Consider the following 14,192-nt stretch of genomic DNA (forward strand, 5'->3'; position numbering starts at 1 on the left):
TCAGAGAGGAAAAACCAACCTTGCTTTAAAAGATTTAATGGGACCTCATTTCTGGATTCCTATAAATTGTTTAGATTAGCACAAGCATGAATACTGCAGCTGAGGAAAAATTATGTTTTACTGCACTAAAGAAGCTGTTTTGATGTGTGATTAGGTTTTCTTGGAACTTGGCAATTTTTTAAAAAACATACTCCATTTTACTGGCTTTAAGCTCTCTGACTTCATCTTTGAAGACCCCTAATTCTGTTAAAAAGCTGCTTCTGTTGTGTGTCATGTAAGGACTTGTTAGGTGTATTAAAACCCAAAACTTTCTTTTGGTAGTATTTTAAGTATTTCAGGACAGTGAATACTCCTTCTTGTACAAGTGTAAAATGCTTAACATGAAGCAGATACTGCCCCACAGCTAATAAAAAGACTTTTCTGTAATTCACCTGCAAAAAACCTCCAAACAAACCAAACCCAAGCCCCTCCTTCTGGATAACCTCCATCATTTCAACATACTGCATGTAAATAGCAGGGCTGTGCTGCCAGCTTCGCCAGCAAAGCAGCCCATGGAATGGAGAAAAGGAGTTTGCCTGTGTTTGGGTTGAGCAGGGGCCACACTCTGCCCAATATCCTTCTTTTTTATTTGATATTTTAAGACTACCCAAAGTTATTAACCTGATTAATGCATGTGACATATCAGCCATGAAGTAGGTTCTTGACAAGACACTCACTAACATACACTTTTCAAAGAGTAAGAAAAAAGGATTCCCTGTCTATTCAGTGGTTTGTGATTTTTTTCCAGAAAACTAGCACAGAAGTTTTGTGGGTTTTGTTTATTTATTTTTTTAGTCTTTCTTTTTTTTTTTTTTTTTTTGTTAAATCACATTTAAATTTTAAATTCTGTTTTCTGGAGAAAGTGGCACCACTAAATACAGTTGTGTTTTCAGTAAAGTTCCCATCACAGTCATGTATTAGAAGTTCAAAACTAAGCATCAATAGCTCTTAACCTTTTTTTCAAAACACAATTGTCCCACTGTAAAGAAAGAGGGAAGAAAACATGGGATATTTTCCTGCCTGAAAATCTAGGTGCTAAAGCCTGAAAAATGAAAATGCCAGTTACAACAGTCTGGGGATGCAAATAACTCGGCATCTGATCCTGACCCTTTTTTTCTACCCTATTTCTAAATTTACTCTATTTTCAGGAGCTCACAGATGTCAGACATCAGTTTACCCCATCAAACAATGATGAGGTCACAGGGCTGATAACATTGTAGTGACAGACCCCAAATTTCTGCATCATGCTGGAACTTGACTTTCTCAATAACACAGCACACATAGGCAAACGCAGGCTACCTAGAATATAACAGTAAGTAGTAATCAAATTGAAGAGAGTGGTAAAAGACTTAAGTTTGGTTAGGGTGGAGAGACTGGGCCTTCACCACTGCTCCTGTTAACTGTCCTGGCTGCTCTGAGGCAGCTCAAGTAGACCACTGACTTGGAGGCACGGCTTGACCATAGCCAGGACTCTCCTCTTTGGTAAAGCACATGGAAAAATATGCCCCTCTGTTACTATGATGTTATTAGAAGTGCATTTACTTTCTGGAGAATAGATACATAGAAATCCAGGTGATTAAATCAAAAGAAGCATCACCAGCACTGTAACCAGCAGGTCGAAGGAGAGGATTCTCCCCCTTTACTCTGCTCTTGTGAGACCCCCCTATAGTACTGCATCCAGCTCTGGGGACCCCAACATAAGAAGGATGTAGACCTGTTGGAGCAAGTCCAGAAGAGGCCACAGAGATGCTCAGAGGGCTGGAGCATTTCCTCTATGAGGACAGGCTGAGAGGGTTGGGCTTCTTCAACCTGGAGAAGGCTCCGGGGAGACTTTAGAGCAGCCTTCCAGTACCTAAAGAGGCTACAAGAAAGCTGGAGAGGGGCTTTTGACAGGGGCATGTAGGGATAGGACAAGCAGTAATGGCTTTAAACTGGCAGGAGATTTAGATCAGATATTAGGAAGTTCTCTCCTGTGAGGGTGGTGAGGCCTTGGCACAGGTTGTCCAGAGAAGCTGTGGCTGCCTCATGCCTGGCAGTGTTCAAGGCCAGGCTGGACCAGGCTTTGAGCAACCTGGTCTAGTGGAAGGTGTCCCTGACTGTGGCAGGGAGTTATAACTGAATGGCCTTTAAGGCCCCTTCCAACCTAAACATTCTAAGATTCTGTGACAATTGGACATGATCGTTTCAGTGGAATCCTCACCTGAACACAAGACATGGGCAGTGACACAATCCCTACAGTGGATCTCTACAGCTCAGGCACCTCACAAGAGGCACAAAATGTGTGAGTATCTGTAAACCAGTGTCATGCCAGTTTCTTCCAGGCAGTACCAGTCAGGAAGAAAAGCTGGGCTGTGCTATCTGGCACTGTTGGACAGCTTCGCTGCCTGGCGCTGTCGGGCACTTGCACGGCCCGCTGAAGTCAAAAAGCTTTGCACTTGCTGACAACCACAAAAATAAAACAGCTGGTCTTGCTAGTTGTGAGAAAAGGGAAAAAAAAAAAAGGACAAAAGGGATAAAAAAAAAAAAAAAAAAGGCACTGTTCTCCACTTTTGCATGGCCTTAAAGCAATTTTCCAAAAAGTAATCAATGTGATATCATCTTAGCGTCTTTGTTCAGGCTGTAAATAAGCAGTAAGGAGATGAAAATTCAGCCTGAGTAGTTGCTGAGAGCCTCAGTAACACTACCCAAGAGAAGACAATAAACAGCAAAGGAAATCGGACCTCAGTCTCAGCCTCGCACTCCAGCAGATTTCAAAAGGATAACCATCAGAAAATTGGCCATTAAAGCAAAGCATCTGCCTGCTGACAGACAGGAACGCACTGTTGAATGACCCAGGGCCTAACTACTAGAAGTAATTCAGCAGCTCAGGAAAATGTCATGGCTAATCTTGAGGCAGATGAAGTATCTAAAAGCAGTAAGTAGGTTAGTGCTCCATGGTCTGGAGCCAGCAGCTAGTCACAAATGATCCACACAAATTCAGGCAGAGTCCGAGCAACACCTTCATTTTAGAAATGAAACACATTTCAGGAGTGAAACTTGGACAACACATACATGCTCCAAGACAGTTTGGATGTTAAAGAGTAATACTGAACTGGGATTTTTTAAAGTAATCTTCATGACCGGATAATGAATTGGAAAAATAAATTATCTGTGTAATGCTCAAAGAAGGTAAAATAGAGGATTTGAGGTCAGAGAGCAGATGGAGCACAGACCTGCAATGGGATACAGAAGGACAGGAGAATTCAAGTACCTGACAGTGCAGGTCAGCTATTTTAAGAGGTTTTTTCTGTACATTGTTGTTACATTTGTGTGTATATTCTTTGACCTCATGTGACTTTTTTTTCCATGTTCTGAAAACAGTGTGAGCCATGTGGGGAGAACAGAGGTGGAGAAGGGAGAGGATGAGGTGGGCTACAGTGGGGAGGCAAGAGAATGACCTCTTGCAGTCCCCCTCTTCTTTTCATCCTGTCTCTCTCACTTGTTCTAGTGTGAAACCTGATCTTCTTTTATGAGAAGGTGGATCCTTGTCATAGCCACTTAGTGGATGAAGGAAAGGCTGTAGATGTTGTCTACCTGGATTTTAGTAAATTGACACCATTTCCCACAGCATTCTCCTGAAGAAACTGCTATTCTATTCTCTATGTTATTCCATTCACTATTCTATGCTATTCACTATGCTATGCTAAACTAAGCTAAACTATGCTCCTCATAATGTGGCAGAACCCTGGTGAATACCCACTCTGTCACTATGTGCTGGCCTTCAGCAGCAGTCCCACCTGCGAAAACATGCCTTTTTCTGCGTGAAGATGATAAAATGTCAAAAAAACAAACTCAGTATTAAAAAAATAGCTGAAATAAACAGCAATAATAACACTGAAGAAAAGATCTTTAGATTAAAAATTAATTGCAGCTAGCTAACGGGTACTAGCACATTGCTGCAGGGCTCCCGCATACCCGTGTGGGTTTTTGCTCAAACAGAGAGGATGCAAAGGATGCATGCAAGAAGGCACTGGGGAGATATCACAGTATTAGAGAAGCAGACAGCATAAACAGCGAAGATTTTGATTAAAAAAACCCCCAACAAACCAACAACCCTCAAGCCCTCTGGTGCTGACTCTACACAACAAATTTTGAATTCACCAAAGTGGATCTGTTTTCTTTAGACTTACGTCAAACCAGGGTTTTACCCTGCCAAAAATATTGACAGTAAACAGTTTGGAGGAAAAATGTAACATATTAAAAGAAAAGATAAATATTTATAAAGAACAAAGCAAATATAATTCCTTAATACTCACTGAGGGAAATGTGCATATGAGAAACAGAAGTGTGTCTACTGAGGAGAATATTTGATTTATTCTATGAAAGGAAAATGTCTGTATTTCCAGCACAGCGCTTGCCTTTCCAATATAACCTTCCTAAAAGATCAACAGCTGTCCCTAACCTGCCCCAGTACCATGCCTCTGACTTAGTTACCATTCTGCTCCTATTTTTAAAATTAAAGGGACACTATGAGTTGAACCACACACATTTTTCTCCCAATCAAATGGGATTTAGTCTTGCTAATATAGAAACATTTCTCAGTATATAATAAAAAGAGAAAAAATGGAAAATATTTTTCCGTATTTCATTTTTCATTGGCACGTTGTGTTAAATGAGCCAGGTCACCCAGCTATGCAGTCAATGTCCCTGTATATTTATTGAGTACATCAGCAGGAGAGAGAAAAACACAGCTTTAAGCCTGAAAAGCACAACTGGAAATGTTCCTATTAATGAGAGAGGATGAGGGACAGGCTTTAATATATGAAATTATTGTAATCTGGCTCTTGAGCCTGATTAGATTTCAAGTTGATGCCTTCCTTGAAGTAGAAGCCTTCCTTTAAGTAACAACCAGGCATCAATCGATGGTTTCAGGGGCTGGGTATTTTCATCATGGGCAGGTGCATCCATCCTAGAGGATGCAGTGAACAGAGCAGGAATCCTGCCACCTCCCAGCTTGGAAAGCTATGAAGCCAATCTGACAACACTGAACCTTTTCATTTAGATAAACTGACATAATTTCCTCTGAAGTCTCCAAGGAGAGAGCAAAGGAGCTCCCCTGCACTAGCTCCTAGTGGAGCCTGGACTACAGGAACACAGCCACTGTCCTCAAAGAGGGTATGGAAGGTTTTGACCATCAGCTGTCGGTTGTCAGCTAGCAAGGTTCATACCCTAGCTAAAGTAACAGCATGACTACTGGAAGGCTCTCCAGACAAAGAATTGGAGCATAAAATCATATTATTACTCCCCTCTTGCATGTGCTTGAGGCTCATAGGTTTGCTTGGAAGAGCTGTCCTTTCAGTGGGGGGAGGACAGCAGCATTACGGCACTATCTGATAGTTTGGTGATGCTAGGAGGAATACCGAGGTTCTGTTGGCTTCAGATCTGGGTTATAGTTTCATTTAGAAATGAGCATTAAAATAATTGGCACATATCTCAGATCAAAATCGCGCTTTTTTGATATTTCTGCCAGGAACCTGGTTTTCCCCTAAGTTATGATTACTGCGTTTCTTGTACAGGCCCCTTAGAGTGTGTGAAGAGCTGGTGCTACAGGAAGGAAAGGATAGTCTCTCATAGCTTTCAAACTTACCGAAGTAATGAAAATATTAATTTAAACTGTGCTAGTATATACGCCATTGAGAAAAAAATAAAAAAGAAAAAAAAAGGAATTATTGTTTTCAATTCACCAGTTAATCTTCCAGTAGTTTAGGAAGACTATTCTTCTGAAATGTTTTAGAAAGGTAGATTATTCTTGATCCCTATGTTTCTACTTGCACATTTGCCAATGAGCTTTCATAATGTGTCCACGTCATTGTACTCATCCAAGAGCCATTACCAAAAAATGGAACCAGTCAACTAAAATTCACACCAATAACCCAAAGCACAAAACAACTGCTAGCAGTTATTGGCTAGACCAATGAGGAGTAAAAAATGGTTTAGGGAAAAAAAAACAAGTAACTTATTTGAGCAAGGGTTCACTAATGGCCAACATCCTTTGGCCACTGATAGAGACTATCCAGCTGCAATGACTTGAGTGTCACACCAGCTACGGGTTCCTGGAAAATGGAAAGGAAAACTGCTGAGTTCAAAGCATTCATACAGAAATACAACACATGGCTCCTGTGTGTCCCTCTAGTAGTCCAGACACTGATCAATCACTCCATGATGGAAAACCTTGCAGGGAGGAACAGAACTGACATTAAGAGCCATTGCCACTTCTTCCAGCCAACACACATCCAATTCACCTTGTGAGAACTGCACTGATTTACTTGCTTGGGAAACTGCCTGTGTGCTGACAAAAAAACCCCACAATGCTGTAGAGTGAAAACAATGGCAAAAAAAATTTTTGTGATTGTGCAGGCAAAAAGAGTACAACCAATCTGCTCCGAAGCAAGTTTTCTAAAATATGGCTTTTGCTTGTTGCTTTACATTAATCCCACAGAGTTCCTAAGGGAAAAAAAAATAAAATGGGAAGCCCTAAACAATACACACCTCATTCCCTCAGTCCCGTGCAAAAAGCCTTCCCTAATAAAAAACAGATTAACGAAGCTATAAAACATTAAATGGCAGAACACTGTTTAATTCAGTTGACAGCAACATGGAGAAGAACCCAATACCCTGCAATTTCAGGCGTCTGCAGTTTATTTTCAAATGATGTCCTTGTGGCAAAAGCAGCCCAACTTTCCTGGCAGGTTGGATTGTAATTCTGACACAATTTCAGCTGGATGCTGCACAGAGCACAGTGCTACAGTGTATGGTGCCAAGGGCAAAGAAGAAACATTGAGGAACACAAATTTCAGAATAAGTATCCAGTGAGGTAGTTCCTGCAAGGCTACATGAGGAATCACACAGCTCCCACGGAGGATGGATGCTGTGATCATTCAGAAGGGAATGCTGGGCTGCATCAAAAGAAGCATGTGTTCCTGCCCGTGGCCCGCGGGTTGGAGCTAGATGATCTTAAGGTCCTTTCCAACCCTAACTATTCTATGATTCTATGTTTCAATGTTTCAGTGTCAAGCTCCTCAGATTCCCACTCCCTTAGGCATGGGGAGAGAAAGGCAGAAGACCAGAGATCCTTGGGTAGCCTGAGCAGACACCCCCAGCCACACTGCATATACAGGCAGATATGTGCATGCCCGCCAGTTTGCTTTTCTCTGTCTTCAATTCAGTAACACAGAACAGAAGTTCTGAAGAAAGGAAAAGCTGTGGTTATGATCATAGCTAACAATTATAACCTACATAATTATGAATTGATTGGCTTGATGTTGCTCTTAGCCAGAAGCACTGAAAGCATGACATAAGACTGGATAAATAAATAATTAAAGATTGGCTTGTTAATTAATGCAATATTTTATGCAAAATAAACCACAAAACAAAAAGACACAAAATCAGTATTCAAAAACATCTTTGCTCAGTGGTGGGATCAAAGTTAGATGGTAGAAGTAACTACATCAACATAATGCCATTAGTAGCTTTGTTTATTTCTAACTAGTGTTATGATTACTAATTTAAATAGTATCTCACAAATTACATAGCATTGTCAAACTAGCACCATAAACCACGACAGATTTCACAATGTGACTTAAGCAAGGAATCATGCAAGAATGGATGGGAGGTTGGAACTACCTGATCTTTAAGGTCCCTTCCAACTCAAACCATTCTATGATTCTATGATGTGTATCTGGCCCTTTTAAATATCCTGATTAAAAAAAACCTGCAAGAATTTATTGTGGATGAAACAAAATAATGTTTTCCTTATTAAAAAAATCTCTTTGGACAGCAGCTTCTGTGAGAAATTCAGCCTGAGGCAGCCACCAGCATAGCAAATTTCAGTGTAAGTGGTTAAAGCTTGCCAAAGTTAGAAGCCGCTGAAGGTAAGGTGTTATGTCAAGACTTGTCAGATAATCTTGATTATGGTTAATCTTAATCCTAAGTGGCACCCCAGGTGCACAGAATATTGCTACACAACCACTGCTGTAGCACCAGCCCTTCTGACAGCAAGGCAAGGGCTTGCTTAATCAATCTCTTGCACACTGGGAACCTAGAAAATGCAGAGTTCAACCTTCCCTGCCTTGAGAAAGGTCAAGTTGGTATATAAAAGGTGTCCTCAGGGTGGTCTGGGCTGCAAGGAGCCAGGATAAGACCCAGGAAGGGCTCAGATCTGTCCCTCAAGGGGCCCACAGCACCAGCACTTGGGGAGTGGGTACCCTCCCTGCACTAACCCAGCCTGTTTCTCAGATTCTTCCTCCTTTAGTCAGTGCAATTCATCATGTTGTTTGCATCTATTTTTTTTTTTATTTGCTTTCAACCATGGCAGTTTTAACACCACACTGCCTGACACGTACTTTTTGTTGCTCTTTGGATATGATATGCACTATCACCCACTGAATAAAATCTAGGTAGTGAAGCTGTGAGTAGCATGACCTCAACTTTGCTTTCCCACAAATACAATACTGCTTGTATGTTTTTACTTATTTTTAAGACAGCAGGAGGTTAAATCTGCCTCAGATAGGCCCACCTGATAAAAATTATATAAACCCTGTTTTCAATATATGATGTATTTTGCTTTCATCTTCTCAAATCTGGCTCAAAATACAAATGTAGTAAAAACAAGTTTTGCAAAATCTAGGGCTGATATAAATCTTTCCATTCAGGTTGCTTTTAATACTGTACTGAAAACCTTTCTTTTAGCATACCAATGCTTCTCTGCAGCCCCTGCAATGTGAGCATTGCAGTACATTGCTACTACATGAAAGTCTGGAGATAAAACAGACTAAAAATGGGCTGCAAGAACTCCCATTATTCCACCCAAAAGAAATGCTCTCCACTATCACCAGATTCCTGCCATTGGGTTATTTATTTGGCTTTTTTCCTCCACGCATGTATCTTAAGAAGTGACCCATTTCTTTCTTGTATTCACATTCCCGGTGAAAATGTAAGCTTCCTTTTTAACCACTTTGTCATTTTTCTTCTACACGTTTTCAGTTCCCCAGTGCTTTAACTTCATCCATCCTGATGAGACCTGGGACCACAATACAGCTCCTGCTCTTTCCTGAGGGCAGTTTCAACTCCATGTGTCAAAGAATGTGTTTACTAAACACACTGGTTTTAACCTGAAAAGACTGAGGAAAGCATGAAAACCAAAGTGTTACTTCCAGCATCCTGGACCTAACCATACAGCATAAATTCACATAATGCTATAAATTAAAAATGAGCACGGCACACAAAGGGATGTGAGACAGAGTGTATCATAAAACCATTTTAGTACTAATTTTCAGTTATGTGGCTTGCTTTGGCATGGTAATAAATCACAGAAAGCCACTCAGATTGCCCCAGTCTTGGCAAAATAATTGCCTGAGAATAGGTTTCCACAGTCACAGGTCCAAAGCGTGATGAACAGTAAATTGAACTGCATTTACTCATTTGAGGAAAAAGACTGTTTCCCTGGTTTCCTCCAGAGCCACCTTTTGAATTAAAATCCAAAGATTTGGAGAAGTCGGTGGCTGTGAAAATACCTCCATGCAGGCTCTGAATGATAAGTCAGGCAAAGGCTCGATTACTTTTTGAAAGAAGCAGAGCCATCGGTCACTGGGGTGCTTGCTGTGCTTCCACCACATCTGGGCCATATGCTGCCGGCCCAATGCAATCCCAGCCAATGAGATGCCATTCAACTAAGTCTAAAAGAAAAAAAACAAAACAAACCAACCCCCCCAAAAACACATCCACATGAAAGGAGGCTCATGTTTTTTCTTATCAAACAAAATTTCACTTAAAAACACTGGGGAGCTTTATCAAAATGCTTCCTTCATTCAAAGGACAGATGTGTATGAAGGGTCTCCCCTGATATCCAGGAATCATGCAGAACAGGGTTCCTGAGAGGCTCTCTTCAGCTTCTCCATTAAATCCATGCTCTTTTTGCTAGTAGCAGTGAAGTTGATAATAATGCCCATTTTCCTAATCAACGGCAGGATTCAGGGAGCTGCCAGGCTGCCAGCAACTCCAAAAGCAAAACCTTGCTTAGATCTGAGTGTAGCAGGAGCCAAGTCATTGCACAAGAATAAAATCCCAACCACAATGTGGGATCTTTCCTTTTCAGACAACTCTCCTCTACATACTCTGAATGTACTGTTTGTTGGTTTCTTTTCTCATAATTCCTTTTCAAGTAGCTGATGGGAGGGATTTTGAGCTAAAATAGTGCTATTGTTTTGACATGCTTCCAGGAGACTGGGGCTGCTTGTGCTGACACTCCTTACAGCTGGTGCAGAGGAACGGGTGGTTCCTGACACACCACAGACCTTAGGAGAGATGGTTCACTTAACAGATATGCTTATTTTCCCTCCAGTGATTCTAAAAAGTGCCTGGACAACCAGTTTAGAGGGATGGGGAACCTACGTCTGATGTGACTCCAGCAAACAAAGGACCTCAGCTTGGACATAACCTCTGATGCAGGCAGAGGGTGTTTGTTGCAGGATCAGGCACCTGAGTCTTCCAGTCCAGGTAACTGATTTCCAACAGCTGAAGAATCAAATTACATGACTAAACACCCAGTTTAACATTCAGAGCAAAGATACTAAAGACAATAGACATACAAAGTTATTCTCAATCCAGTGCATTTGTTGCACAACATGGGTATATCATGGCAGGGGCTGCACATCCTCCCTGAGTCTGTGATCTTGTGTATGAACTTCACAAAGCTCTTTGCTGCTTGAGAAAAGGAACAAATTTCAACACCCTGCTGTACCTGGGTTGCTTGAAGTTGCCTGAGACAGTGTTCTGCCCACCCCAGTCTCTCAGCTCTCTGAGTGCAGCAAAAGAGAAGAAGAAATTCAAGCCTGATTGCAAACTTCAAATAGAAGAGATTTTCTGTCTGATGACTCTCTCAGGCCTTTCTCAAAAGCATACCGACAGATGCCTGCAGAGAAGGGATTTTTTACATTTTGCATGTAAAAATATCCTCATACCAATGAAATAAGCTATATCTCCTGTTTTGTTACTAACCTTCCTAGAATCAAAACCAGATGCCTTAAACCATGATTCCACCTCATAGGATATATGTCTTTGGTAATTTGTTATTGAACCAGAAGCAGCATTACCCAACAGCACGTGTGCCTGCAGCATGCTCAGCCCATCATCTTGATGCGCCGAGGCACAGCCAAGCCTACCTGTCACGAGGAAGCTGCATCGGCCAGCACCCGCTTCATTGATGATGTTGCAGTTGTAGATGCCGTAGCTGTCACGGGAGAGGCTGCTGACAGTGTACTCGGTGGAGTCCTGCATGTCGAACTGGCCAGTGCGCAGCAGCTTGCTGCCCAGGCGCCACTCATAGGTGAGGACACGGGTGGGATATGCCCTCAGAACCCGGCAGCTCATGGTGATGCTCCGGCCTTGGCCTTGCCGAATCTCCAGGAAGGTGGGCTCCACGGCGGGGGGGTCTGCGGGAAACAGGAAGGGAAGGAAGGAGATTTGTAAGTGAATTAGCATAGGAGGCAGAGTTAACCAGCCACTGCTGAAAGGCTAGAGCACCACGGCATAACCCAGCATCCATGAGAGGAGAACTCGATGCTAAGTACACAACCTCAATACATACCCTAATCAGCTAGTAACAGAAATGTACACATCCAAAGCACTGAATTCAGCTTATTGACTTTTTTTTGCTGAGTACTTAAAGACATTCTGCTGCTTCACCAATGTTATCACTCAATAAAAAGTGTGAGGTTCCACACCTGTGCAGCCCAGGAGGCTCAATCCCTCCAAGTCTCACAGGGGAACCATTGACTCTGACACATGGTGCTTTCAGGAGGAGGAAGGGGGAGAAAAAGAGGCTTTACTCTGTTTAGAAAAAGAGCACAATGCAACAATGACCCTGGCTCAGAGCTGAGGCAGTGATTCTGTGTTTGGTTGGGCATCTACCTTTGCAGTGGTAGAAGATGAATTGATAAAACAACATACACCCCTACTTACCCCATCCTGGCAGCTACCTTCAGGTTTCAACAAATATATAATCATATGTAAATCTTTTCTATCCACTCAGGTGGTAGTTTTCATATACAGTAAGCACAGAATGGGCCATTTTCTCATAACTTGAATTAAACTGCATTTTAAGTAATTTAGATTCGAAGCTACAAATTCTGACCAACTTTTGATTCAATTTTTTTGATTCCATTATTTTGCATTTTGAGTAAAATACAAAATAAATATAGCCAACACACACTGTATGTAAAAACCTAACTTTACCCTCCCATTTGCCTTTTGGTAACTTCTTCAATGCAGAACAGTATGGGCAACTTGGACAGAATAATGTTGGTATTCAGCTCTTGTCAACACAGCTATTTAGACCAGGTAATGTGCGTGAAAAACATGCATATGTTTGCAATTGGACGCAAAACAGTGACTGACAAGATATTCTGGCTCTTTAAAAAACACAGCTCATTTTTTAGCCCATGAGAAAGAGATTCTGAAAGCCTCCTGTGCCAGTAAAATACATAGAATCACAGAATCATAGAATAGTTAGGGTTGGAAAGGACCTTAAGATCATCCAGTTCCAACTCCCCTGCCATGGGCAGGGACACCCCACACTAAACTATGCCACCCAAGGCCTCATCCAACCTGGCCTTGAACACCGCCAAGGATGGAGCATTCACAACCTCCCTGGGCAACCCATTCCAGTGCCTCACCACTCTCACAGTAAAGAATTTCTTCTTTATATCCAATCTAAACTTCCCCTGTTTAAGTTTGAACCCGTTACCCCTTGTTCTGTCACTACAGTCCCTGATGAAGAGTCCCTCCACAGCATCCTTGAAGGCCCCCTTCAGATACTGGAAGGCTGCTTTGAGGTCTCCATGAAGCCTTCTCTTCTCCAGGCTGAACAGCCCCAACTTTCTCAGCCTCTCTTCATACGGGAGGTGCTCCAGTCCCCTGATCATCCTTGTGGCCCTCCTCTGGACTTGTTCCAACAGTTCCATGTCCTTTTTATGTTGAGGACACCAGAACTGCACACAATACTCCAAGTGAGGTCTCACAAGACCAGAGTACAGAGGCAGGATCACCTCCTTCGACCTCTGATCACGCTCCTTTTGATGCAGCCCAGGATACGGTTGGCTTTCTGGGCTGCGAGCGCACACTGAAGCTGGCTCATGTTCATTTTTTCATCGACCAACACCCCCAAGTCCTTCTCTGCAGGGCTGCTCTGAATCTCTTCTCTGCCCAACCTGTAGCTGTGCCTAGGATTGCTCCAACCCAGGTGTAGGACCTTGCACTTGGCATGGTTAAACTTCATAAGGTTTGGCATCAGCCCACCTCACAAGTGTGTAGAGGTCCCACTGGATGGCATCCCTTCCCTCCAGCGTATCAACTGAACCACACAGCTTGGTGTCATCGGCAAACTTGCTGAGGGCGCACTCAATCCCACTGTCCATGTCACTGACAAAGATGTTGAACAAGATCGGTTCCAACACTGATCCCTGAGGGACACCACTCGTTACCGGTCTCCAGCCGGACATGGAGCCACTGACCACAACTCTTTGCGTGCGGCCATCCAGCCAGTTCTTTATCCACCGAGTGGTCCACCCATCAAATTGATGTCTCTCCAATTTAGAGACAAGGATGTCGTGTGGGACAGTGTCAAAGGCTTTGCACAAGTCCAGGTCGATGACGTCAACTGCTCTGCCCCTGTCCATCAGTTTCGTAGCCCCATCATAGAAGGCCACCAAATCGGTCAGGCAGGATTTCCCCTTAGTGAAGCCATGCTGGCTGTCACCAACCACCTCCTTGTTTTTCATGTGCCTTAGCATGTCTTCCAGGAGAATCTGCTCCAAGAGTTTGCCAGGCACAGAGGTGAGACTGACTGCTCTGTAATTCCCCAGGTCATCCATTTTCCCCTTCTTGAAAATGGGGGTTATATTTCCCTTCTTCCAGTCATTGGGAACTTCACCTGACTGCCTTGATTTTTCAAATATGATGGCCAGTGGCTTAGCAACTTCATTCGCCAGCTCCTTCAGGACCCGCGGATGGATTTCGTCAGGTCCCATGGACTTGTGTACGTTTAGGTTTTTAAGATGGTCTCGAACCAGATCCTCTCCTACAGTGGGCCTAGGGTCCTCATTCTCACAGTCCCTGCA

The 14,192-nt window shown here is 42.7% G+C and overlaps 1 protein-coding gene across 2 annotated transcripts in view; it reads right to left on the reverse strand.

Moving 5' to 3' along the window:
• The window catches only part of MDGA2 (MAM domain containing glycosylphosphatidylinositol anchor 2), a 378,834-nt gene that overhangs the window by 68,631 nt on the left and 296,011 nt on the right, over window positions 1-14,192 (reverse strand). For both annotated transcript variants that reach the window (XM_080619512.1, XM_080619511.1), the window contains exon 9: window positions 11,238-11,507. In XM_080619512.1, coding sequence (XP_080475638.1) covers window positions 11,238-11,507 — 270 coding nt within the window. The remainder of the gene's footprint in view (window positions 1-11,237; window positions 11,508-14,192) is intronic.

The sequence above is a fragment of the Psittacula echo genome (genome assembly GCF_963264785.1).
Source record: "Psittacula echo genome assembly, chromosome: 5".
In the NCBI taxonomy this organism is placed as follows: Eukaryota; Metazoa; Chordata; class Aves; order Psittaciformes; family Psittacidae; genus Psittacula; species Psittacula echo.